The sequence below is a fragment of the Pleurodeles waltl genome, chromosome 5, assembly GCF_031143425.1.
Source record: "Pleurodeles waltl isolate 20211129_DDA chromosome 5, aPleWal1.hap1.20221129, whole genome shotgun sequence".
Lineage (NCBI taxonomy): Eukaryota > Metazoa > Chordata > Amphibia > Caudata > Salamandridae > Pleurodeles > Pleurodeles waltl.
The window spans coordinates 215,072,114-215,098,771 of NC_090444.1; the positions used below are offsets into that span (position 1 = coordinate 215,072,114).

The 26,658-nt window shown below is 44.0% G+C and overlaps 1 protein-coding gene across 2 annotated transcripts in view; it reads left to right on the forward strand.

The window, feature by feature from the left end:
* The first annotated feature begins 9,538 nt into the window (after positions 1 to 9,538).
* Positions 9,539 to 26,658, forward strand: part of PACC1 (proton activated chloride channel 1) — a 166,417-nt gene continuing 149,297 nt past the window's right edge. For both annotated transcript variants that reach the window (XM_069233924.1, XM_069233925.1), the window contains exon 1: positions 9,539 to 9,741. In XM_069233924.1, the coding sequence (XP_069090025.1) occupies positions 9,706 to 9,741 (36 nt within the window). In that variant the 5' untranslated portion in view covers positions 9,539 to 9,705. The remainder of the gene's footprint in view (positions 9,742 to 26,658) is intronic.

Here is a 26,658-nt window from a genome sequence, read left to right on the forward strand (position 1 = left end):
GTTGCACTGTCAGCCATTTCCCCAGAGGTAAACAAATATTGCCTGAAGTCTGATTTGAAGGAGGAATTACTGGACAATCCGGGGTGCCAAGAGATCCTGCCTGTGAGCACGGGATGGAAGCACCAACCCTGCTGGAGGAGCTCTCCATGGAAGGGACTGCCATATTTTACTCTGTCATAGGGTCAGTTCGACAGAGACTCGCTAAGCAAGGGCACCGAAGGGATTGCAGTACTGCTGGACTGGGCAGTGCAATTATTGTCCCTTATCTCCCCTCAGAACTACCAAGACACCTGAAGCTGTTTGCCCGAGTGGTAGGCCCAGCCAAAGCTGAGATAAGCACCTGCTGATGACCCTTGTGCCCCAAAAGTGGACTGCGTGATCACAGCACTGCCCAAGTGTGGCTTTGGGTCAGGACCAATCTGAAAGACCCAGTGACCAGAGATGTACCACTGGGGTATCTGTTGAAGAATCTGGGGCATCACATCAAGGCAAGGTGTGCTGAAGATAGCACCTGGTGTCTGCCAAACCGAAGGATCATGACCTGCGGGTATATGGCATTCACACTCAAGAAGAAGCACCAGGTACTCACTGGAGTGTGGAAGTGAGACGTGTAATGAGGCAAGTTTTCACTAAAGTGTCAAAGTGAGCTGTGGCATGAGTCAGGAACTCACTCGAGTGAGCCACAAATCACAGCCAACAACCTGGAATAGGGGCAAATGCAGAAACCTCCACTCCTATGTAGTTGATAGTGCCCACAGCTCCCTAGTAGGCTTCTGTGTCCCATCTGAAAACCTCCTACTACCAGTGAGATCCTAAAGCCTTGGGAGGGTCGAACTCAGCCTGGCACTGCTTTTATGACCTGGGTGAAAGACTGAGTGGGCCTATGCCTGAGAAAAAGGGGAACCTGTGAAGGGACACGTGCTAATTGCATTAGTCGTCGGAGGCCTCTGAAATCACAGACTTGCACCAATGAATCAGATATTCCTGCAACATTGAATGTTGTATGTGTAATAAGGTGCTTAACTTTTCTACAAAAACAAGCACTAGGCTGGAAATTGATCATATTGGGCTGCTTGGAGAGGAGCTAGTATTGATTTGTAAGCCTGAGTAACTCCCATAACTAACCTTCCTGAGAAGCCTGTAACTGCTCCCCCTCCCTACCACTAAGAGTCAAGTGCAGAAAATGTTGTACTTGGCCCAGTTATCAGAGCCATAGTAAGACAGGCCCAGGACAGCAGTGGCAGTCCTCAACTCACACGGTTGTGGCCCAGTAGCCCCGTCCTGCCTTGTGGCCTCCTGACTGGGGTTTGACACACCAAAAACCATTGAGATGGCCTATAATTGTTACCTTCTTCTATGGAGTCTCTTGAAAATGTCTTTCTTCTAAGGACTCTCTGAAATTCATTCCACTTCTTTACATTTCCTTTCGCAAAGTGGCCATTCAGGTCATAATTTCATCTCCTTTTGACTACTGAAATTCCCTTTATTTGGGGTGTTCCAAATCAGCGCTTAATCTAAACTGATGGTTGCTGGTGGGGGCCGCCACCACTCATTTTTGAGGACCGACACTTATTTTTCTCCATCAGACATTTACCAAAAGGAAGAGAGGGAAATAACAAAGGGAAAAGATGGAGGAAGAGACAGAAGGAAAAAAACGTCTTAAAGGGAGAACCTGTGCAAGTGAGATAAAGGGGTAGGGGGTGTCTGGTAGAGGATTAAAGAGGCCTGAGGTGGATTCAAGACTGTGCAGGCTTGGTCTTCAGTGCACCAACTTTTAATTGATTTAATTGCACTGACCACCAGCTTCTGCGTAGAGCTTTGGGCCCCGGCACTCATCTTTTTTTTTTACAAATTAAGCACTGGTCTGAATACATGATGTGAAGACTCAAACTGGTTTAAACTTCTGTGATCCACCTATGAGTAGGTTCACCACACAGCAGTTTTGAGGGTCAAGCCTGCGTGAGCAGCATGCACAAGTGCATGTGCTCTCACTCGCAAGACACTGTTGTGTTCAGTAGGTGGCTTGTATCCTGCCCTTTGATTACCATTTGTTGGACCATATGTCACTCTTCTTTATTGTCTCCTACTTGGCCAGTATGTGCCTTGGAGTCACTTCCTGTTCGCGCAAGGCCCAACCACAAATTTATTTGTTTTAATTAATGGTCCTCCACTAATCCCGCTCTGATTCAGGTACTGCTTGCACGTCTTTCTTTATCCCTCTTCTCACCCACCAGTTATTTGTTTTTCTTTCAGTTATTACTGTTTCTTTATGTTGTTTGTGTTTCTTTACCTTGTTTATATTTTTATATTCTTGCAGTTTATGTAGCGCGAACTGGATACATTGTGTAATGTAAACTGCTGCTATACATGTACCATGAGCACATTACACAGACACACATTCATTTTTTGATACAGGGATATTAAGTGATTTGCTCAGAATCACATAATCTTGAGCTGATGCCGAGACTCGAACCGGGTTCCCTGTTCCAAAGTCGACAGCCCTGGCATTAACTACACAGCTCTGTGTTTACTGACGCTGTTGCACGATTTAGGATGGTATTCTTGACATCAGTGTATTCAAATCTCAGTGCCATCTCACATACTGGCTATTACTGGCCCTTCAAAGCAGCATTGACAGAACTAAAACGTGAGGCACCATGCTGAAATTTCTTCAACAGTGCATGAACGGATATTGGGCTACGTGATGTAGGATCATTGTGCATTTCGTGCTTGTATACATCGCCCTGCCCAATATCACTTCATGCACAGTTAAAGAAATTTCAATATTGTTTCTCATGATTTATTTCTGTCATTGCTGCTTTGTGTTCTAATAATCAGTAGTATTAATACGTACATAATAATAAATAATAACTACTAGTTAATATGTATTATTCTTAATTGGAATAAACTGTTTACACCCTTGTAGTCCTTTCTATTAAAATGAGTCAGGGCCATGAACCATAACTATGCAGTCAAGCTAGGATATAATTGCATAGCAATAATCCTATTTGTGTAGGATGATTTTGTTAATATTTTTATTTTAGAGTCAATTTTGATCTTTGCTTGTCCTGATGAAGTGACTTCAAATATCAGTCAACACACAGTATACACAAAATAAAATTGCAAATAAAATCACATTCTTGAATTAATAAATAACTGAAATTCCATTTATCAAACTCAAAGAGGTGTGCATTAGGCTGATCTTTTCAAATGTAGGACCGCCAGATACATATTGATTGAAAGGTGCTCCCCTTGAATATGTAAACACGTTTTTGATTGCATGTGTGGTAAGACAGCGTTCCACACTAACAAGGGGAGCACTATATGCTGATCACTACACAGCTGTCCAAAGTTTTGTTTAAATAATTTGTACCAGGAGAGCATTTGTAGTACTGTATGAACAATTTTTCCATAGCCGTTATGGTTCAAAATCAAAAGTTCCTCAATGCACTTCTACGGAGTGTATTAGTAGTTGAAGTTTAAATTAGAACTTATTTACACCTCTTGAAGAAGGGCAATAAAATACACAGCACAATGTGTCAAGTAAATTGCCTAAAACTACATATAGTTTTCAGGCATTTCTCATACAAACAGTGATGAAGTTTCCAAAACCAGGGAGACTGGTGCAGTCCTCAAGAGCATGACCTCTTTCCGACAGCAAATCACTTCCTCTTCTTTCTGCAGGAGCACAGACCAAGTACTGATTGCTTCAAATTTATTAAGGTCCTTCCGATGCTGGTGCTGTGAGTGAGGATTTTTTTTTTAATTCTTTCTTTTCAACCTCCCCATGTCTCCCATCCGTGTTGCTTCTTCCCTGAGCCCCTGTCATGTGTTTTCCCCCCAAGCACATCCATGTTGCTTCTTTTCCCACTCCACCAAGCCCTGTCCATGCTGCTTCTTTTACCTCCAACCTGCACCCCATCCATCTTGCTTCGTTTCCCATGCACCTACCAGTTTCCTATGGCCCTTCCCAAATCCATCCCTGTTTTTTCTCCCTCTGGCCCATCCCTATTTCGTCTCCCCTCCACTTGCCCTGTCCCAGTTTCTGCTCCCTCCCAACTGCCCCCTACCTGTTTCTTCCCCCTCCCCACCCATCCCAACCGTGTTTCTTCTCCCCTCAACTGCCCCTATCTCATCTCCCCACCACTTGCCCCGCCACTATTTCGTCCACTCCCAACCAACCACTCGTCCATGTTTCTTCTCCCAGCCTCCAAACAGACAGAAGGGAAAAAAGGACTATGACACAGTCTATGCTGACTGCTTCATACCTTTTTTTTTTACCATCCTGCATTTCACCCCCACCCAACTGCCAAGGCTATTAGCTCACCCATAGGAAAAACCTATTGGCTTTGCCAATATATTTGTGCTATTGTCCAAAAACAATGTCACTGGTCAATAAAATCATAGCTCTCGACTGAACCCCTTTTGGTTTGGAGAGTGACCTCACACCTTGCGGTGTCTCGCACCCTTCCACTCACCAAACTTTTTTTCTTCACTTGCACTGCTGTTATGCGTTGCAGACTGTGGCTTCACTTTCAAGATTCTGACACTAACAGGGAGTGCTCTGGCCGGGCCGCTTGCTGATGGACACTTTTACAACAGAGAGGAGCAACAATGTTACCTTGAGAAAATTAACTTGCTCTAAAAAAAATTATGTTTATCCAGTGAATTACATGAGCACTGTAGTGTCGCGCCCGTGAGGAAACGGAGTCACGTGCACTACCATCTTGGTCAAAATGTGAGGGGTGTTGCGGATGCGACCCCTCCTATTGTGTAGTTATGTTGTGACCCGTGGGTCACGTGTGATACCCAATAAATAGGGGGTACTTTTCTCCATTTTATCGCCGTCCGCCGGGGTCATAATGACCCCCATAGTGCTTTGCCACAGTGAGCATCCCAGCATGACTAAAGAAAGGAGCCGTGCAAGGCAGCAACATACTGACAGCTCCGACTGTGCACCTCCCAGTATTTTGGTGCCCTCTGCACACAGACTTGTGACTCCAAACACTAACCTTGTCATACTACTGCCAGAGAGTCAGCCACTGAGCGCACAGCAGCTGCACAATGAACTCCATACCCCACATAGAGCCCTTCACAGTGGAAGGCGCCCCGTCTGTACATGCTGCCAGGTGGAAAGACTGGGTAGAGAGACTGCTGTTCTTCTTTGAGGCCATGAAGGTTGAAGATGCACAGTAAAGAGCCATGTTAATGCACTTGGGAAGGAAAGACATATATCGCATATCTAAAAAGATAGTTGAGGCAGTGCCAAAGACGCACCTAACACTCATTGCAGCCTTACAAGCACATTTTGCGCCGATGGTCAATGTGGACTATGAGAGGTTCATATTTAGGCAAGTCCGGCAGCACCCTGAAGAGCCTATTGACACGTTCTATATGAGACTCAAAGAACTAGCAAACATATGTGAGTTCCACAACGAAAACAATGAAATCAGAGGTCAGATTATTTAAGGCTGTGTCTAATCCAAACTATGAGAACTCATCCTAGAAGAATCAGGTTGCTGCCTAGCAGACATCCTAGCTATGGGGAGGACGAAAGAACTGTCCAAAGCGCAAGCCTCCCACATGGAGGCCGCACTCCAGAACCCAGTCAAAATTGAACAAGGTGCTGCAGTAATGCTAGCCTCCACCAAACCCAGACCTCAGAAACCAACCACACCACAGAGAACATGTGGGAGATGTGGGGGATCGTCCCATCCCATGTCCCACTGTCCAGCCAAGGGCAAAAAATGCCCAGGATGCGGAAAACTCAATCACTTTGTGAAGGTATGCTGCTCGGCGAAGGGGGCACCCACCCAAACCACAGTGAACACTGCCCTCGATGTTCAGTCCCGAGGCAATGACATGGATGATGACGAACAGACGACACAGACTGTCCATTACATTTTCACCGTCAGCACTGTTACACAGAGGAACAAAAGACTGCACAATAGCAGGGTGTCCAGTCACAGCCATATTAGATACTAGTGCGTCCATCAACATCATGTCACATGCAACATATCAAACCCTGCAGCCGCTAATGCCCCTGATGCCAACAACCATCAAAGTGTTCGCCTATGGGCAAGTCCGACCACTCACCATGAGAGGGAAGTTCTGAGCTCCCTTCCGTCATGGAATGCACGGAATTAAAGCATATGTTGCTGAAGAAGGCCAGTGCACCCTTCTAGGATGTCACACGGCAGAAGCCCTCGGCATAGTAACTTTTACCTTTGCTGTCCACATTGAGTCTCTTAGTGACATCCTCGAGTCATTCTCCCAAGTATTTGAAGGAATAGGGTGTCTCAAGAAAAAAGAAATCACACTACATATAGACCAGTCGATCCAATCAGTGGCTCTAAGACATTGGTGCATAGCATTCCACCTCCTACACCTTGTTGAACGGGAACTAAATAAACTTGAAGCTGCAGGTATTATTGAAAAAATGGAAGGTCCCACACCATGGGTATCCCCGATTGTAGTAGTCAAGAAACCTAAGCAACCTGGGGAAGTCAGAATTTGTGTTGATATGAGGTTACCCAATGCTCCCACTATTGATGACTTCATAGGAGAACTGAGTGAAGCCAAGTGGTTCTCTAAGCTTGATCTAAGGTTGGGATATAACCAACTAGTCCAGGCAGAGGAGTCTCGATATATCACGATGTTTTCCACCCATGTCGGACTTCGTCACTACAGGCAATTGAACTTTGGGATCTCCAGTGCGGCAGAAGTGTTTCAAAACACCATCCGTGAGCTGCTAAAGGACCTGTCAGGTGTCATCAACGTTAGTGATGACATTTTGATCTACGCAAAGACCATTCAGGAACATCACGTGCAACTGAAGAAAGTCGTTCAGCGCATACACAAGTCTATTCTCACCCTTCACAAAGGGAAATGTGAGTTCCTGAAGAACAAGATACAATTTTTGGCTATACTTTCTCATCGGAAGGAGTCGCTAATTACCCTGACAAAGTTGAGGACATCAAGAACGCTCTCCCCCTGACAAATGTAACCGAGGTCTGGAGTTTTTTAGGCATGGTGAACTACTGCGGGCGGTTCATTAAAGATTTCCCATCCCTAACACAACCCTTAAGAGATCTGACGAAAGCCACCACTGCGTGGTCATGGGATCCAGCCCAGGAGAGCGCATTCCAGGAGACAAAAGATGTGTTATCTGAAGACACCATGCTGCGCTATTTTGACACCGACAGGGCTGGGTGCGGTGCTCCTGCAGAAAGTTCAAACAGAGGAATGGGCCCCGGTGGCCTATGCGAGCCGGTCCCTGACGGAGACCGAGAGAAGGTACTCCCAAATTGAGTGGGAAGCGATCGCTATTCATTGGGGCTGCAAACATTTTCATCTGTACGTGTACGGACACCCGTTCATTATCACCACCGATCACAAACCGCTCGTTCCATTGTTCAATGGCACCACCTCCAAGCCGCCCCCACGTGCATGGAAAAATGGATGCCTAAACTGCAAGAATATAATTGCAAAGTTGAATACCGCCCAGGAACACATAACCTGGTGGATTACCTCTCAAGACACCCAAGGACCGCCACCACCACAGAAGGGGACGAGGCTCGAGAGAGTGAAGAGTATGTGAGATGTGTGGTAGAGAGGTCCCGGCCTGTGCCCATCTCGATAGAAGCTATACAGCAAGCCACCCAAGAAGATGAGAACATACAGCGAGCCTTGCGAGCCATGAGAACTAACACCTGACACACTGGGCAGAAACAGTGGCGTCTCCTCACCCCAGAAGCACAGAAGTCCATGAAAGAGCTGTATCATCTTCGACAAGAGTTGACCGTCAGCGACGAAGGGTGCCTCCTTAGAGGGCACCAGTTAGTGATTCCCGCCAGTCTCGCTGACAGAGCGGTCCAGTTTGCTCATGCTGGCCACCAAGGCATGGTAAAAACGAAGAGCCGACTGCGTACCAAAGTGTGGTTCCCGATGATGGATGAGAGAGTCGTGGAGCTGGTGCGTTCCTGCCGTTGGTGTCAGGCAACAAGGGAGCCGAGTGCGCCGGTCCCCATAGAGACAGAGAAATGACCTAAAAAACCCTGGATCTCAGCCAGCCTTGAATTTGCAAGCCTACCCGATGGCAAGCACATGATGGTGCTGATAGATGACTACTCCCGCTACCCAGAGGTGGAACTAGTCCATACTCTGACAGCACCCGAAGTAATACCGAAGCTGTAAAAAATGTTTGCCACCCACGGAATGGTCAAAGAACTAAAGACTGACAATGGTCCCCGTTCCAGGGATGGGTGTTTGCAGCTTTTCTATGCTTGCTTGGCATAAAACACTGAAGGATCACACCAAGATGGCCCCAAGCCCCAAGCCAGGTCGGAAGATGCATGAAGACCCTAAACAAAGTGGTCCGAATTGCATCTGCCAAGAATAGGCGCCAGAGCTAGCAGTATATTAATTTCTTTGTGACTACCATCAGACTCCACATTCCACGACGGGAGTCGCCCCGAGTCACCTCTCAGTGGGTCGCGTTGTGATGGATGTCAGTCCCTATCATGAGTCATAGACACCTGCACCAGTGAATGAAAAAAATGACATGGCAAGCCATCGCCGGCTATCATGTCCTTTAGACTTTGAAGTAGGAGATTGAGTTCTCATGATAACACATGACTGGATTTAGCCCAGATGCTAACAGCAGGTTGAGCTGAACTTTTGTTTTGTTGCCTTTCATTTTGTGATTTTTGGGAGGTATGTAGTATTGCGCCCGTGACGAAATGGAGCCGCGTGCACTACCATCTTGGTCAAAATGAGAGGGGTGTTCGGGATGCAACCCCTCCTATTGTGTAGTTATGTTGTGACCTGTGGGTCACGTGTGATACCCAATAAATAGGGTGTGGCTGGTGGGTGTGGTCGGTGAATGTGGAGAGCTAGAAGCGGTGTGATCACGACCGCCGAGCTACTACCCAGTGAAAACAACGCAGTGATCCTGTGATCTGCTGTGCCAGCGCGCTTCAACTGCGCTATAAGTATACCACACCATCGTGTCCGTAGATACGACAAGCACTGAAATAAGTAATCCAGTAATACAACATCTAGCAAAGGCCAGAGAGCTTTGAAAATAGCAAATATGTTCAAAAAATGTAATTCAAAACTTTTGAGTTTCAATTGGGCATATCCCTGTCTATAGTCAATGTTGGCTGATACCATATCTGAAATCCCACACTGCAAGCGGCTGTAATTGCAAAGGGTTGAGACGTATGTTAGAAATTAGGAAATATATTATCTTAGAGATAGAGGATTGTTTTTTAATCTTTTATTAACCTTCTTTTAAAAAGTAGCCCTCAGGTCAATGCTAGACAATGTGACAACACAGTAGTCTATTTTGATGAGACTCACATCCAAGGAGTGAGACTTCAGTTCAAGCGTCTAGCGTATGTTGCGACAGAACTGCTCTTCACGAATCACAGCACGAAAAGAGCTCGAGCGCTGCCTGGAAAATATCCCACTTCAATATGGCCGCAAAGTCTGCCACGCTCTCTCGTCCGTCGTCGATCTCTTGGGACGCCCTCCAACTAGCCAGCCAGACAGCATGGCACACAGCCTGGGAGGACCCAACAAGTGGACGAGGGCGGACCTACGAAGTTGCCGGGGACAGTTGCGGGAGGAGCATCAGTTCGTGAGCCTGCGTCTTCTGCTGTCCATCTGTCAACTCACTGCCGCCTGCCCCGTGCCCGGGAGATGATCAGAAAAGAGATCACCAGGTCATACCAGGAGGTACAGTGCCAGACTCAAAAATGCTTGTGGGTCGATGTCCAGAGGTAGCGGCACCGAGGCTGAGCCTCACTATTATATTCAGTGTTTAGGATCGGGCTTCCTGCTGTTTCTAGTAAGGGGGGCCGTCTCATTTGCATCAGGTTGTTTATGTGGTCTCGGAACAAAAAGCAAACTTGTAACAAGAGAAGACAGAGATATAATTCCAAGAGAACTGCAAGTGCCTGGTGGGAGGTCCCCGGAGCGAGTGAAAATAAAACCCACAGGATGGTGGCTGCATGTAGATGCAAGTCCTCTGTGAACAACAACTACATAGACCAGATGCCTTCTTAGAACTACCGCTGTTCAGCGATCTTCAGAATTCTTTTCAAATAGTCTTCGAGAGGGAATGAAGTATACTCCCTTTGAACCATACTGCTTTCACTTGTAGCACAATATTAGGTATATAAGAGATCATTCAAATATAGTCGTTGTTATAAACTGTTAATTATACTTTTGGCTGCTTTTATTGCAGAAAGCAGGTGTTTCAAGATTCTGTTTCACAGGGATTTTGTCATACCTGTGACATTTTCCATAATACGCGCAGCTATATAATTTCTGTAAATTCTAAATGCCATGTACTTAGTGGTGTCCTCTTAGGCGGATTTCCTTTTCGTTACTGTGATTTGTTTAATCAGCCTTCTCCATGTAAGATAAATAAAATCTGAACATTCTAATTTTATTCAAGGCCCGGTGTTAGTTTAGCAGTGTAGGATGGACATTCAAGAAACTTTTAGAGGCAAATGTTCACAAACATGATTGTTAGTTTGTTTTTATTATAATGCAGCAAATAATAGACTCACAAACATCTGATTTTAGCTATCATACCTTTTTTCTGTTCCCTTTACTGCAGACAGCTAAACAGTACTGTCCAAACTTTAACCTGATGTTTTCAGTAAACATTATCCTTTTACAAGTTGAAGGCGATAGGCTGGTAGTATAAAAAAAATAATGTGTATAGTGTATTATGGCCCAACACAGCCAACATGAGTTGTAGATTTACAACCCACTCAAGGTTTGACCTCTGGTTAATTATGCTATCAGAACCCCTCATTTGCATTAGTGTACCACAATTACAGTTACATGGTATGTGTTCTCTGTTATGACATATTGGTCTAAAGTTATTCCTAAAAAGTAATTGTTTCAAGATTGGTAGTTCTCATGAACTGAAATATGAATCATTCAGTGTCATGTCTGTAACCTCTGTATTTTATGCCTGTGTAGAGTGTTTCAGTATTACAGGAAATGAATGTTTCAAACTCTGCTAACTTAGGAAAACAGTGAAAGTAGTTAGAGAAACTATGCAGAAACACCACCACCTCATTCCTCCCAGTTTTTGGGATTCTCCCCATTGTCTCCAAACAGATCTGTTCAAGTTTCCCGCCTGAGCAGCAGATCATTAAGGATATCCTGCCCGGTGCAGACATTCGCCTGACAGGCAAAAGATAAAGGTGCAAATACGGCGCCTTGGGGTTTCCTGTAGGATATGTCACATGCAGTGTCACCATGACGCGGTCACAGTATTGTTAATATGGAATCTTACACAGCAGCACATTTTTTAAGATTAAGATGAATTTTATTTTACTGCTAATCATGGATCTTTTTTCCGAAAGAAGGTAATAACATTTTTCAAATAGATCAAGGCGTGTAATTTCGGATTAATAGTTAAAGCAGCCTACAGAGGGCTGCAAGAGATTTATTATGTTTGTTTTGGGTAATACTTGAAGCCAAAAGCAGTCAAGCGCGAGGACCAGAGCAGACTTCGTATATTTATAAAAAGAGAGATATGAAGCCAGCTGTAGAGTGAGGTCGTCAATGCCTTGTGCCAGAAGTCCAAAGTACTGCAAGCCAGATTTAAAAAGCTTCTTGAAAGGCTCAAAGCCAGCCCTGTGCTAAGTACCACGCACAGCACCTGCAGTATCCAATCCCAGTGATGTAAAGTACCATTGGACTTTGCAGTTCCCTTTATTCAGTATAATGCTCACAATTGGACTCTGTGCATTGCAAGAAAAAGATGGTGGAGTCCACTCTTTAGTGAGTCAGAAAGAGATGCACCATTGCTCTGCGCCCACTCATGCAGCCACAAAGCAGTGAATGGCCACCGCTCGATGAGTGCCGGAGGTGACCATTCACAAAATGCAATTGGTTCATGAGAACTGCTCTGACTTTGAAAGTAGTTGCCAAAGCCGTGAGGCACCCACTGGCAGTGTCTCCCAGTGGGTGCTGTGACTGTTCGCCCCACGTTTTGGCATTTTTACCTCTTTAAATACAGGTGTTAGTATGCAGATGAACTGAGAAAACAAAAACAGAGAGACACGTTTGCTTTCTATTCAGGTTTACTTTCAGTTTTTACAGTCCTACTGCACATGAAACGTTCACACAAATTGTTTTCCATACGGTGACGGCGGCTTGATAATGAGCACTAGTGTCTTTCCAAATGGACCCGGCCTTTTAAACAATTCTAGGACATTGGTAGACTTAGTAAGTCATCTTACTTGTAAAATTGACCTGCTGTGCATAGGACACTTTGTGGATGTCTGAAAGTGTGCTCTAACTTGGACCATGCAGCTTGGGTTTACAAATAGATTGAGGGTCATACACTCTTTTTTTTCTGCATAAAGCTTAGTTCTGTTCTTCTTTTCTACTTGAACGTCTAAGATAACTCAATAAAACACAACACGAACCAAGCATTGGCAAAACAAATATGTCAGTTGGCTTGCCAGCCTTTTTTGGCTTTGTCAGTCCTTATTTTGTCATGGTTTTAGAAAAACGTTATTGTTGAGCAAGCTTTCAGGTTCTTATCTATCTAAAGAAATGACTAAAAGCAAAAACATTTTTTGTCTTAAAAAGCACACCCTTTGATAATAGTCCCTGATACTTCAGGGAGCTACTTTTTGTATGAATGTGCTCCATGTGAGCTGACAGAATGCCATCACTCATAGTGATGTTAGTCAGTGGCTGGAGTGTTCTGATTCATTGCTCCATACTGTTTGCAGTAGTGGGCAGACGAAAAAATGTGACTAACACAATAACCGACCAACAGATGAAGAGGGCTGTCTGAATGCCCCTATTAGTAAGTATATTGTACTTATAATTTTAGTAAAATCAAAAGGTCTTCGATAACGCCAGACATAAATATGTGGAAAAGAGATGAGTCTGAGTATAATGCTTAATAATACTTTTCATATCAGAAAACCTCCTAACTTGGAATTCCAAACCCTGAATATACACTGAACTAACTGAACTTTCTAAAAAGTATTCTGTTTCCTGCACTATGTATAAAATCCTTGGTGTCTTGATTATCCTTTGATAACTTGGACCTTGTTTGCCGTATTTGAGTATGAATTTTGGTGCAATGTCTCGCAAATACATTATTGTAGGCCTGCACACAGCAGGAGGTTAAATTCTTGTTCTAACACCAGTGGCGGCTGCCGCCAATCAAAAGAGGTGAGGCAAGGAGGGTGTCAGAGTGGGAGTGTCGTGGGGGTGAAAAAATAAAAATAATAAAAAGCTTACCTGCCACTGCTGCTCCCGATCCCGCTGCTGGCCGCTCCCTCTCCTCCAGGCAGTCACAACAAAAGTACAGGCTTCCAATTCAGGCACTGCTCTCATGCTATTTCAAGCACAAGAGCAGTGCCAGGATTGGCCTGAGCGGGCTGGCATGACGCTCGCTCAGGCACAGGAGGCCTGTCCCATTTCTCCACTGGCTGTGCAATACAGTGCCCACCACTCCTCTTCCCTATGGCCCGGCCCGCCCGAGATTCTATGGCTGTCAGAGAGACAGCGACAAATAAAATTATAATAGTACTGTTTTATTATCATATTATTTGTCACTGCCTGACTCTGAGCAAGGGGATGACTCTCCTCTGCTATTATGGAGGCGCCACCCCTGTCTAACACTTCATTCAGATCTCAAATGTAGTTACTCTCACAGGAACCTACAAATTGCCATTACTACTATATTTTCCAATATCAGTAATCAGAACTGTAGGATAACAGTGGAACCTTTTTTTTGTAATTCTTTAGTTGAATTATGCATAAGTCTTCTGATCCAGTTCTCACTTTGCCCAAAAAGAATTTGTCCCCACTTGGGCAAATACAAAGATCTTTAAGGCATGTGAAGCCTTCAGTTTAGCTGCATATCATTATTGCTGGTATGCTTTAATTCAGAAGTTCCTTTCAGAAGTTTAAGAGGACTGCCCTCTGATCTTGTCTTTTTAGTGCTGGTACGTTTTAATGTGCCATCCGTATAATTTCAAGTATTTACCATATTAATACATACTGTCTGAAATCTGGCACGTTTTCTTTGTGACAAGTTCCAGGTAATCTCTGCAGCTGAGATGTTAATCTAAAATATCTTAAAGGATCTTGTTGAGGGCTCTTTTCACCTTGACAGGAAAGAATCAAATAACCCGCACATTTGCTGCCATTTACACATCCTTTTAAATATTGTATCATTGCTAACTAGGACAGTGATTGCTTCTTGGCAGAAATAATCTTAGTCCTTCTACCATGTTTAGTCGTCTGTCAGCATCTTTAATTGAGACACTGAGAGCCTGATTTAGAACTCAGTGGACGGGTTACTACATCACAAGGGTGACATATAGCCCATCCGCCGAAATCTAAATCCCATAGTATATAATGGGATTTAGACTTCGACGGCCGGGCTGTTTGTCACAGTTGTGACTGAATAACCCATCTGCTGAGTTCTAAATCAGGACCTAAGTGTGCCGTTCTTCTTTTAGCCTCTTTTGCCTATACACTTTTCCATATGGGAGTTCACTAACATCACTATTTTTCCTAGTTTATTCATAGTTTTGAGAATAGTATTCAAAGTTGCCTTCTTCATGTTTGACCTCTTCTATGTCCCCCACACATGCTACAGTTTGCATATACTGTTTGATGTCCAGGATACTCTGAACTGGCTGACTGAAGTTCATGGATTAGTTTACATCTCCCGATAGGTATTAGTTCTCTGATTGCGGGCTCATGTAAGGTCCAAAAGAACTCACAGCTATTTTCTCAGGGTCTTGTACTAATATCCTGTGCTTGATGGTGCAGTAATCTCACCCATGGCCTGTAAGGCCCTTTCTATTCCTTGTTAACCAAATACCCTCCACCAATGAAGGGATATTGAGCTTTCATATCTGCCTGCAGAGATCTATATGTATGGAGGGCCACTACATGCTTTCCTTCTGTTTAAGGTCTTGGTTTCTGACAACTTTAGTTCTCTCTTGCCCAGACATATTGTTTACAATATACATAGAGTAGGATTTGAGTCAGCTCCTTGTTCATGATCAGTTGGCTTTGGTGTCTCTCTCAGTTGTCTCCTCTTAATTTGATGGCTTTCCTCCTATTCTTATGTTTAGCTCATGTTCTGAATGGTTGACGGATCCTTCTGTTGCTGATGTTGCTTGCATTTAGCTAACTACTCTTTGCTTTTCCCTTAAACACTCTTTAAGAATGCATGTGCTTTGATGCGCTGTCCCCCTTGTGACTCTCTCTCTCCATGTTTCTTCCCCCCCCATACCCCCTGCTTGTCCATTGATTGCTTCCCGAACCTCCTCATCTTGGTCGTTTTATGAAAATATCCCCCACCCTCACTCCTTTGTTGCACTGCCGTCCCTCCCTGTTTGTCATCATCTTCTGTCACCCCTTTCCTACTTTATTTTGTTATACCTTTACGCACCAATCAGGGCTACCAGTAATCTTCCATCTTAAAATGTTTTTTTTACCCATTTCAAGATGGCCACCCATGCAGCGAGCACCAAGAAATGGGTTTGTATTTGTTTAACAAACCCATACAAAGATGGATGTCATGGACACCGACTACACTCACATCTCCCGCTGGGCCATTGTAAAATGTGTGTCATTGAATGTTATAAATGTATTCAAAGATGGCCTTCTTGGATCTGTGCACATTCACTATGGTCATCTTTGAATATGTTTGCAATATTTGAACAAAAACCCATTCAAGGACGGCCATGGTGAAGTCACCCACCATCTTTGAAATCATAATGTTTTGAAAATAAATATTTCTATTAGGTTTTTTGTCAAGTTTAACATGCTCAACAACAACAGTTAAGCTGAAGTGGAGTTGTCTTTGTTCATTTGTTACAATAATATAGTGTTTTCCTGTTAAATGTATGCATTCAAACAGGTATCTGGCAATACATTGCATTAGGCAGTCTTGCATGAATTACTTTGCCATGGCATCATGAGAATCTTCTTCTACTGCCCCATGTCAATACCATAGAATTTCCACCATGGTCCCCATATCTTATGAACTTCTTTGGGCAACCATTGGCCTTGCATATGACCTTTTCAGCCACCATGTACAGGTCCATTCTTCTTTTCCGTTCTCCAAGTGTGGGTGACTCAGAGGCTCCCCAGTACTTGGCCACATCCCTCTTAGTCACCATTAGGCCCAGGTAGCTGAAGAGCAGTTTGGGGCATGGTAGTCCCAGAATCACATATTTGGGTTCTGTTGGGATGTCTACACCTACCACTGCCCTCATCTCACCTGTAATTCTAGCCCAGTATGTTTTGTATGACTGAATAGTCCTAGAGGGTGTGGAGGTAGGACCTCTTCTTTGCTCCACATCACAGGCAGTTGGGGGACGTTGCTCTCCCATATTTATGTTGGAAGCAGGGGTGTGGAATTCCTATAGCCCGACGTCCAGGACATATAGTTTGGGGTCAAGGACGACAAGATTTCATGTTTATTTTGTCCTTTGGACAAGTAGACCCAACTACCTGCAGCACAAATCCTTTGGCTGTCAGTTTACAGGGAACGAAACTGTCTGCAGTTGAGACAGTTGAGGTCATATTTGTTTCCTTATGTTAATGCTGTTTGAACTTATATTTATGGTTCATTCATGCAAAGCTTTTTATTATTAAAGTGAGCGCTCTAAATAAACTTTGTAAGATCACACTGCAATACTGACAGTGGTTCTAATAAAAAAAAAATGTGTACACACGTTTGAAAAAATGTTTAACAATAGGAGGCTACCTATAATGCTCCCAGAACCCTCTCTAATTTAATGCAAATATTTTCAGAAGCTTGTAGGCTAGATTGGGGATTCTTTGCTTACAAAATATAATGTTCAGAAAAAAATGCAAGTAGGAAACAAACGTTTTGCTATATCACTGTGAAATTTTAGGTACTATTTCTTTGAAGCACCAATTAGTAAAATGTGTTGATGCATGCTAGCATTTAAAAAAAATATTCCTAATGGAAAATCAGTGTCACCATTTTCAACACAATTATGAAAACATGAAAATAAACGAGCACTGGCAAAACCAACCGTTCCGATACTGGTTGTCAGTCTTTTGTTTTTTCCAAAGAGTGTCTTTTTTTGACATGGCTTTTGTAACACTTTTTTTGTTGTGGCAGCTGCCAGGCCCTTGCCATTGTAACAAACCTTGGCAAAGAGTAATAAACAAATTTGGTCTCAAAAAGCACACATTGCCACGGTAGTTCCTGGCACTGAACAAAACTACTACTTGTGCCAATTCACTCCTTGTGAAGAGTGGAATGCTGTCATTCACAGTAAAGCTAGCCAATAGATAGAAAGTGAAATCGAATTCTAATAAAAACAAAATGTCTTTGTTAACGCCACACCTAATTAGGGGCTCAATGTTTAAAGAGAGTCACAAAAGTGCACCCATGGTATGTCTTTGCGTTAGTGGCTTTTATGAATTCACAAAAATTTACAGAAGTACATCGGGAAATCCTACTCCTAGAAAACATCTGTGAAGTGTATTTTACCACAAGTAAATATGCCTGTGTAGATTTCCACATCCACACGTGTTTACCAGTTCACTTTCCCTCCAACCACTTTTTTCACAACCCTGGAAAAATGTCTACTTCTGTCCTTGTCGAGAGTAAGTTTCCAACCTCTGTCAGTATGGGAAAAGATTAGAGAAGAGCTGGTGACTGCTTCCTCCAGCCCCAGTATGTAGATCTGCAGAAAGGTGGAAAAATACGGAAATTGCCATATTAGGTCGTTAAATTGCTAGTATTCAAGCACTACTATAATATTAGCCTTGGAATAATCAGAGAGGCTATTATCAGAGCTCTCACATAATGAGATTGCTACCATAATTGGTCGCTGCACTACATTGTACTAACGGGACAAGTAGATTTTTTTTTTATAGGACAAGTAGATTTATGAAGCAACCTGTCCCAGGGACAAGTAGATATTTTGTTAAATTCCACACCTCTGAGGCAGACCCTGTCCTAGTACATTATGTGTAGAATCTTGAATTGTATGAGTCTTAACCTAGCTTTGATCGCCACTTCCCTTGGATATTAAAGCTGCAGTACAGTTTGTGTCGTTGAGTTCTCCGACCTCCCTTTACCATTGTATTTTCAGTTTCTTTAGGGAGTCGGGCATATAATCATTAATCATTTTGCAGGTCCAGGAGACCGCTTTCTCCTCTACTTACCCCTATAGTAGTCTCCCCTCTAATGATGCATAGCCCAGGATGTCTGTTGTGTCTAGTCTCTCTGTCTTCCAGGCATGCTGTAATTGTATGTATTTGTAGTGTTGGTTTTGGTTTAGCTGGTATTCCCTCTGTAGTGAACTGATTAGAATGAGTTTTTCCTCCTCTAACAAATCTCCTAATTTGGAGATGCCAATCATGTCCCATGGTCCAAATCTATGTAATTCCCAGATTTCCCTTAAGTGGGTCCCCTCCCATAGAGGGGTTTCCTTTGTTAGTAGCATGGCCTATCCAATGGTCTTTGCTTCCCCTTTCCAGACATCTATAGTCAGCTGTGTTTCCGTCAATAACTTTCCTGTCCCTTTCCCTCCATACAGGTAGTGCCGGAATGAGTGGGGGGTGGAATTGGCTTCTCTCTAGGGCATATGCACAATAGCCCCTGGGCGTGTATCCCCAATCGTAGTTCGCTGTTAAATGCGCTGCCCAGTAATATGGCCAGACGTCTGGGAGAGCTATTCCTCCATTATATTGCTTGTATTGCAGTGTTTGCAATGCAATCCTGGGATGTGAAATCCTCAATTTTGTAATGTATTTGTCCCTTTGTTGTGCCATGCAGCGAGGTGAGGAATTATAGCAGTGTTCTCATTGTATCAGAGCTCAGATGATTGCCTCTCTGAATATGCCAGCTCCGATTATGCTGCCTTCTACAAATGCATATACTGTGGGTGGAGGTAGGCAGAATGGATTAACTTCAGGGCTGTAATGCCCGGCAACTTTGTCCAAGACCACAAACTTAAATGTTTAAGGGTGTGCACCAATTCCTCTTCAATCTCTTCCCACACTGGAAAGGATTACAATTTATTTATGACAAGGAGAGGATTAAAACCTTTTTCGAGGATCTAGGTGTAGGGAAAGGTGTTTCTGTGAGAGAAAATAGCTTTTCTCTGCAGAAAAAAGAAAAAATAGGTCAATTTGCAATTGCTCTGCAGATTTTGTGATGACCAAATATGTTACACGTGTGTAACAAGTACAGTTTTCAGGCCTACGTCTGTAAGCTCTTGTGAATTCCTGAAAGGTGTAAAACTGCCTCAGTGCAAGAAGATTTTACACTGATTCTCAAATACATATATATATATTTTTTAAAACATTGGCATGCATCAGATATGTTTTCCTAAATGATTCCTCAGAGAAATGGTATTTAAAGTTGTACAATAGTTTAGCAAAAACGTTTTTTTTCAAGTTCCAGTTTTTGAGTACATTGTGTTATGAAATTAAGCAACAATCTTGCTTTTATGTTTATGTATTTGCATAAAATCAGGATGCACTCTGAGAGCATGTTAAGTTATGTGTATTTGTAAAGCGCACTATCACCCTCAAGGATATCATGGCACTGACACATAATAAATAGCCCCAAATTGTTACAGTTATGAAAAGTGTATACATTTTTTAGATTGGATCACTTTCAATAATGCAAGCTGAGCTTACAGCTCATTGCATTTCCTTGCAGTGTACATGCTAATAGTAATGGCTTTGTATTATTGAATCTTATACAGTATATACAATTCTGGACAACGTAGAGATTGTTCATTGGCAGACAGTTTTCTTTCCCTCAGCCATACTGTCGTACTGTTAACTGCCAGCCAAAGGGTCTGTGCTGCAGAGGTTTAGCCTAGCCTACTTGTCCTTTGGACAAAGTAAGGATGAAAACTTGTTTTCCTTGAACCCAAACAATATGTCCTGGATGTTGAGATATAGGAATTCTACGCACATGCAACCATTATCAGTGTCTAAAGATTTACTCTAAGGAGCATGCCATATAAGTGCAGCAACTGTCATTAGCCGAAAGGAATCGGGGTAAATACAACAGAAACAGATACCTCCTGCACCATAGACAGTTAGCAAAAAGACTAGGGCCCAATCCCAGTTGTCCCGCTAAAATTGGGTGCAGATTGCACACCTACTAAATTATGATTGCACAGGGTTCGTAAATTAATATATCCACTTTTTGCACCCAAGTACGTGTTAGTGACCTTGTGAAATGGGAATAACACATTTACACACACGTTACTGTTCTTGTGGACACACACACACTGTTCTTTACATTTCATTTGTGTTTGCTTAAGAATTCATGATATAGGTATAGTGTTTATTATTTGAGTTATATAGAATATTTATTTAGCCTGCATCAAAACAAAGCACTTAGCAGAGAATTAAAAACAATTAAAGTTATATTTCAGTAACTCAGGGCTCGATTTACAAAGGGACTTATGACTCATAAACTTGTGAGTGCAAAGTCTCTGCACTAGGGGAGGAATCTCTGCATAGAGAACTGTAGTGTGGAGATTCCATCCCGAATGCGGAGACTCCACACTCGTAACTTTTATGAGTCGTAAGTCCCTTTGTGAATCAGGCCCTTAGTAGACAACAGAGTAACATGTTAACTCCAAGAAGATGGTTTGGGTGGGACAATTGTGTTCATTGAGGGAACATAACACAGTTGTTCTTCTAGCGTAATGTGTTCTTCTTTAAGAATATGGCACTGTTACGTGTTGAACTGGGAGGAGAAAAGTTGAGATATAAATTAGCTGAAAAAGGGTAGCAAGTTAAAGATTATGTGAATTGACTCCTGCGTTTTAGAAGGAGTATGCTGGGATACTTGCTCCTTATCTTTTGGAGGTATATGCGGAGGCGATGGAGACAGGTTTGCTCCCCGCCTCCCTTCGTGAGGCCTTGATTGTTACTATACTCAAACCTGGTAAGGATCCATATTGCAGCAACTCGTACCGCCCGTTGTCTATGATAAACATTGATAACAAAATCTTGGCCAAAATGATCGCGGTGCGGTTACAGCTGCTGCTCCTGAAATTGGTGCTCCTGGATCAGTCGGGGTTCGTGCCTGGTCGAACTACATCTCACAATTTGCGCACGTTCTTCGCAGCCGCCAGTTCCGTTCGAGCTGAGGAAGACGTGGTGGCGATGTTCCTGGACGCTACAAAGGCCTTTGATTCATTAGCTTGGGAATACAAGGGTGGGGCTGAGCGTGCGTTTTGTGAATTTGATACGTTTACTGTATTCTGCCCCCACCGCCAGGCTGCGCTTAAACGGGAAAATTTCAGACCCTTTCCTGGTTGCTCGTGGAACTCGCCAGGGATGCCCTCTGTCTCCGTTATTATTTGCTGTGGTCATGGAGCCCCTTGCGGCATGGCTGAGACAACACCATCATGTTAAAGGTCTGCCGTTTCGGCAGCGTCTGATATTAATTTCCATGTATGCGGACGACATAGCGCTGTATGTCCGTGAACCGCGGAGGAATCTTGATATTTTGCTGGATGAAATTGTGCGCTTTGGTACCTTCTCTGGGATCGCGATCAGCTGGTCTAAGTCAGTGGTGTTGCCACTGCCTGCGTGTGTAGTGGACTTCCCTTCTCGGTACCCATTTGGATGGTCTTGTGGCCCTGTATGATATTTGGGCGTTTGGCTGAGCGGTGATGTGGAGACTCTCTGGATGGCCAATTATGGCAAGGCTATATTGTGGCTGGAGGATAGGGTCAAGGCTTGGCGCTCACTGCCGCTGTCGCTTATTGGGCATATTGCCATCGCTAAAATGGTGGTATTGCCAACATTTTTGTATCTGTTTGTAAATCTCCCTCTTCCTCTTCCGGTGAGCTTTCTGCGGCGTCTTCGCTCTGCTTTGATTCATCTGGCTTGGGCCAGTGGGCAGCCCAGAATTGCCTGGGAGAAGCTGACGTTACCGTTTGAGCTGGGGGGCCTCGCCGCCCCTGACATGGAAGTATATTACTATTGTGCTCAGGCTCACTTTGCGTATTACTGGCTATGTCCAATTCGATACTTTCCTCATCTTGCTCCTGAGAGTGACGCAGTGTGGCCGGATGGCTTGACCCGTATCCTCGGTAACCCCGCCCGGTCTAGGGCGCGCGTAGTTGACACACTGGCGTGCACCTCATGGTCTTGGATGGCCTTATTGAATGACTCTGGATTGAGTGTGCTGTTTGCCCCCTCGATGCCAGTTCTTTCCATCGCAGATGCCGAGATGTTTCGAGATGTGAGGCTACGTATATTTCTTCATACTGTGAATTTAACTGAATTGGGTGACTGGTTTGTTGATGGACGTCTGATATCTCCTGGGGATGCGCTCCGTGACGAGGACGCTACAGCGTTGCTGCGTCTGTACGTTCTGCATGTCTGCGCCATGTTGTGTGCTTGCTTTTCTGGCCCCCCGGGAACTCCTTTGGTGTGTCAGGCTTTGGAGGTGCTGTGTCGCACTCAGTCGCCACGTAAGCTCATTACTAAATTGTACAGTTGCATGCAGGATCAGCACAGTGACGTGGGGAGCTCTTTCAGGGCTCGCTGGGAGGCAGATGTTGGAGAGCCTATTTCTGAGGAGGTGTGGCGGAGATGCTGTGCGCACATTCAAGTTTTGTTGCCCAATTACAGGCTGCGCCTGATTCACTTCAAGTTTCTACACCGCTTATACCATACTCCACGTGGCCTGTGCTCCATGGGCCTGCGAGCTGATGTGCGCTGTGAACGATGTTGTTCCCCTAATGCTGGCTTTCTCCATCTTGCGTGGGAGTGTGCCGAAGTCCATGCCTTTTGGACGGAGGTAATACATATGATTGGGAAGATGACTGTCTTGCGGCAGCCCGTTTCCCCTAGGATGGCGCTGCTTGGATGTGTTGATGAGGTACGGCCGAGATATAGGAAATTGGTGGGCCTGCTTCTTCTTCTGGCTAAGCGCAGGTTTGCACTGTACTGGGGTTGGGGTTGAGCCCCTTGCGGCTCTGATTGGCTGCGTGACGCCTCCTTCTGCCAAGAACAATTTATGATTTTTTGGGAGTTAGCTCCTGAGGGGTCTTGGCTTAGGGATATCTCAGCTCCGCTGCGCCCCTTTCTGGAGTCCTTATAGTGCGGCTGCATTTGAATCGTATGAATGCCCACGCGCAGAGTGACTGTTATCTCCATTGCTCTTCTCCTGTGATATGACCGTGGTATGAAACTGGTTGGTTGTGGTGCCCTCCGTGTCCCTTCTATGTCTGCCTCCTCTCTTACTCTCTTTGACTTTGTTGGCTCTGTACTGGCTTCTAGTCCCTAAGATGTTATGTTTCTAGACGCACGTCCCTGGATTTATGTTTTGATATGTGTATACCGCAGTGGATCGGGCTCTTCTAGTGGGCCTGGGATATCTCCAGGCTATGCACTCGCTGTGTTCTCTGCTGGTGCTGTTGGTTTCTGGATCAAGCCTGAAAACTAGGTCGGGACTAATTTATGTCATCTATGTACTTATGTTCTGCGGGACTTTCTTTGCTGACATCTGTTGTATGCTCATTGTTATATTACAAAATGAATAAACAAATACATTTAAAAAAAAGTTAAAGATTATGTGGATTTTCTCGGGTAGATTGTTCTATATTTTATATATGAATCAGGAGAAGATTTCACTAGATGTTTAAGATCGCTGGTTCCCAACCTTTTGACTTCTGTACACCCCTGCTTTATCATTACAGGAACCTAGGGACCCTCAGTGAATCAATATTGGAATCCGGGGACCGCCCCCACTGAGTTATTACTGAAAGCTGGGGACCCAATATGTTGGGATTACCTAATTTTCTAAGCAGTTGTGGACCCCATGAGGAGTCACCACGGATCCCCAGGGGTCCCCGGACTACAGTTTGGGAACCACTGTTTTAGATTTCTTAGTTTATAAGGGATGTTAATAGAGAGAGGAATGTTTTGTTCCTGATATTTTTTTTAAAGCTGCCTTCATTCTCAGGAACCCCCCTTTTATACATCTAGCTTGCTCAAAAATTGACTTTTCAGATTTTCTTTCTCAGACATTCTGTCTTAGCAGCTTCAATAATTGCAGAAATAACTGCGTTGCTAGCCTAATTTGTAGAGGTTCCAGATGTGATGGCTGGTGCCTTCCTCCTGATTGCACCTTTGCATTTTCTACCTGGTAGATAGAGAGTTTAACGTAATTTATTCTACCTGGCCTTAAAATGTTTATAAGGGTCTGCATCCCGTGTACCTCAGAACAAAATCATCCTTTGATAGTTAAGATGAGCACTGGCTCTGCGCATGGTTCTTTCATTTGGTCCTTATTGAAACCCATGTCAGAAGGAAATTGGAAGCTTACAGTTTATTCTCATAACCATTGAATCTCTATTCTCCATATATGCACACATTGAGTAGGTTGGCCCGATCTTGCTATCAAATTGTTGATTTGTCCCCTCAAGCTTAAGATTGTTTTATTTGTGTGTGTTATGAATATTGTAAAAAGTTTTCAAGAATAAAAGACTTTTTTAACCTATTGAGATTTGAACCTTTGCCATGCAGTTTAACCACATATCTCTGCCAATGACCATTTTGCTTGTGGTAGCAATCTCTACTATACTGGCCGGGGACGATGTTTTCCTCAGAAATAGATAAGGCAATGTGTGCCAAAAGACAAGTTTCAAACCTCATTTCAAAATATAGCCAGTAATGAAGCATGGCTCACAAAGTGAGTTTGCGATCTGTAATTTGGAAAAACCATTAAGGTGTATTAAAATATTAAAGTGAAGTACAGAAAAATGAAAAATGCAACAGCAAACTCAATGACTCGGTCCAAAGGCCTAGCCATCAATCAGCTAATTAATCACTCATTTCTAGAGTGCACTACTCACCCATAGGGTCTCAAGGCGCTAGGGGGTGTCCTCAGAGATCAGTTGAAAAGCCAGGTCTTGAGGTTCTTCCTGAACTGAGGCAGAAATCAATTGCCATAAAGGCTCCCAGAATATGAGTAAATACAGCATTGAGCAAAATATCAAAAATAGACTAAGGGCCTAATTAATAAATTGGCGGTCTGACTGCCGGACCGCCAGTACGACAGTTGGGAGGACGCCGGCAGCTTACCCACCACTGTATCACAACACTTCGGCCAGGCTGGCAGTAGTGTCTGCAGCGGTGGCACTTCAACGGCATGCCTCGGCTCAGAAAGTGAGCTTGCAACACATGCCGCCATAGTGCAGTGCCACATGCACCACGGGTGCACTGTGAGCCATGCACAATTTTGTGCATGGCACACAATGTTCACCAACAGTGCAGGCATAGGTGGACTCAACATGTGCCCCCAGCCACACTGCCCAATTGGTGAAATCACCCTTGGGCCCTGTCTGGGGCCCCTTCCCTGCCTTTCTGCCAAGCTTTTCATAGCAAGGTCCCTGCCATGAAAAGCTCGGCAGAAAGGCAGGCTGTGATCAGCCCGGTGGTGGTGGTATTGCACCGCCACCACTGATCACGCCACTGCTGTGGGGATCCATAATCCTGGTGCTGGAGGGTGTCTGGTGGTGGCCCGACCGCCAGCTTCCTAATCTGGTATTCAGACCGGCAAGGAAGTGGCGATTGGTACGCCACTGCGGGTACGGCAGTCCCAGGACTGTTGTTCCTGTATTTTGCCCCTGAGTCCTAAAAGCGCAGCAAATTAGAGAGAATCAGACAGCATCCCTAATAGAAACCTATACAAGTTTGTCTCACCCCAAATTTGAGGAATTATATGGCCAATTTCACCATGAAAAATGATATAAACTGCAATGTCAGCATGGTGCGAGCAAAAGTATCATTATTTTGGCAAATCACATTTCAGCATTAGAAAACGTCATATAACCCTACCCACCTAACAGTCCCACTACTTGAATATTGATTCAGCCCTTCTGACCTAATGTCATTTGGAGGTGTCAGAGCAAACGAGTTACATAAACAATAGAAAAAAGTCTTGAATGAATGGAATGCAATCTGTTAGCAGGAAAAGCCTTGGACATTAGCAAAGGCTTCTTCCTCCAGCGAGTTCTTTGAGAAAAACATGCCAGGCACAATAGACGTTGCACATTTTGCGGCGTGCGGTCAATGAAATCAAAACACAGGATGAATGGTATGAAGTCAGTTACAAGTTACTCATATTATTTAACACATAACTTTTTCTAATTAAAGAAAACTGAAAACGAATTGCTGCAAAACACCTCTGTTTTTAATAGTTCTTACTGATTTGTGTGAGAATGTTTGTGCATAATGACAACCCTGAGATATTTTTTATGTTTGTGTGTGCCTTCTACCTGTGCTGTAGCTTACTTTTGGCACTTGCATTGCATGCCTTCAAGGGCCCTCAAGGCCAAGGCGTGCTGACTTACTTCTTCCTTGAAACGCTTCTCTGATACTACAGACTCCAATATACACAGAACTCCACAGGATGCTTGGATATGCCTCAGTGGGCCTTTGGCAGTGGATATCAACCCCCTCAGCAAGTTTACAGTTACTGATATCAATGTTTTGCAGGATTCCTGATCAGCACTTTGCAAATAGTATTTGCAACCATAAGGCCTTAGCGGAGAATAAAGTCTGGCGTACAAATTTCTGTTGTTAAAGAACGCAAGTACGCAA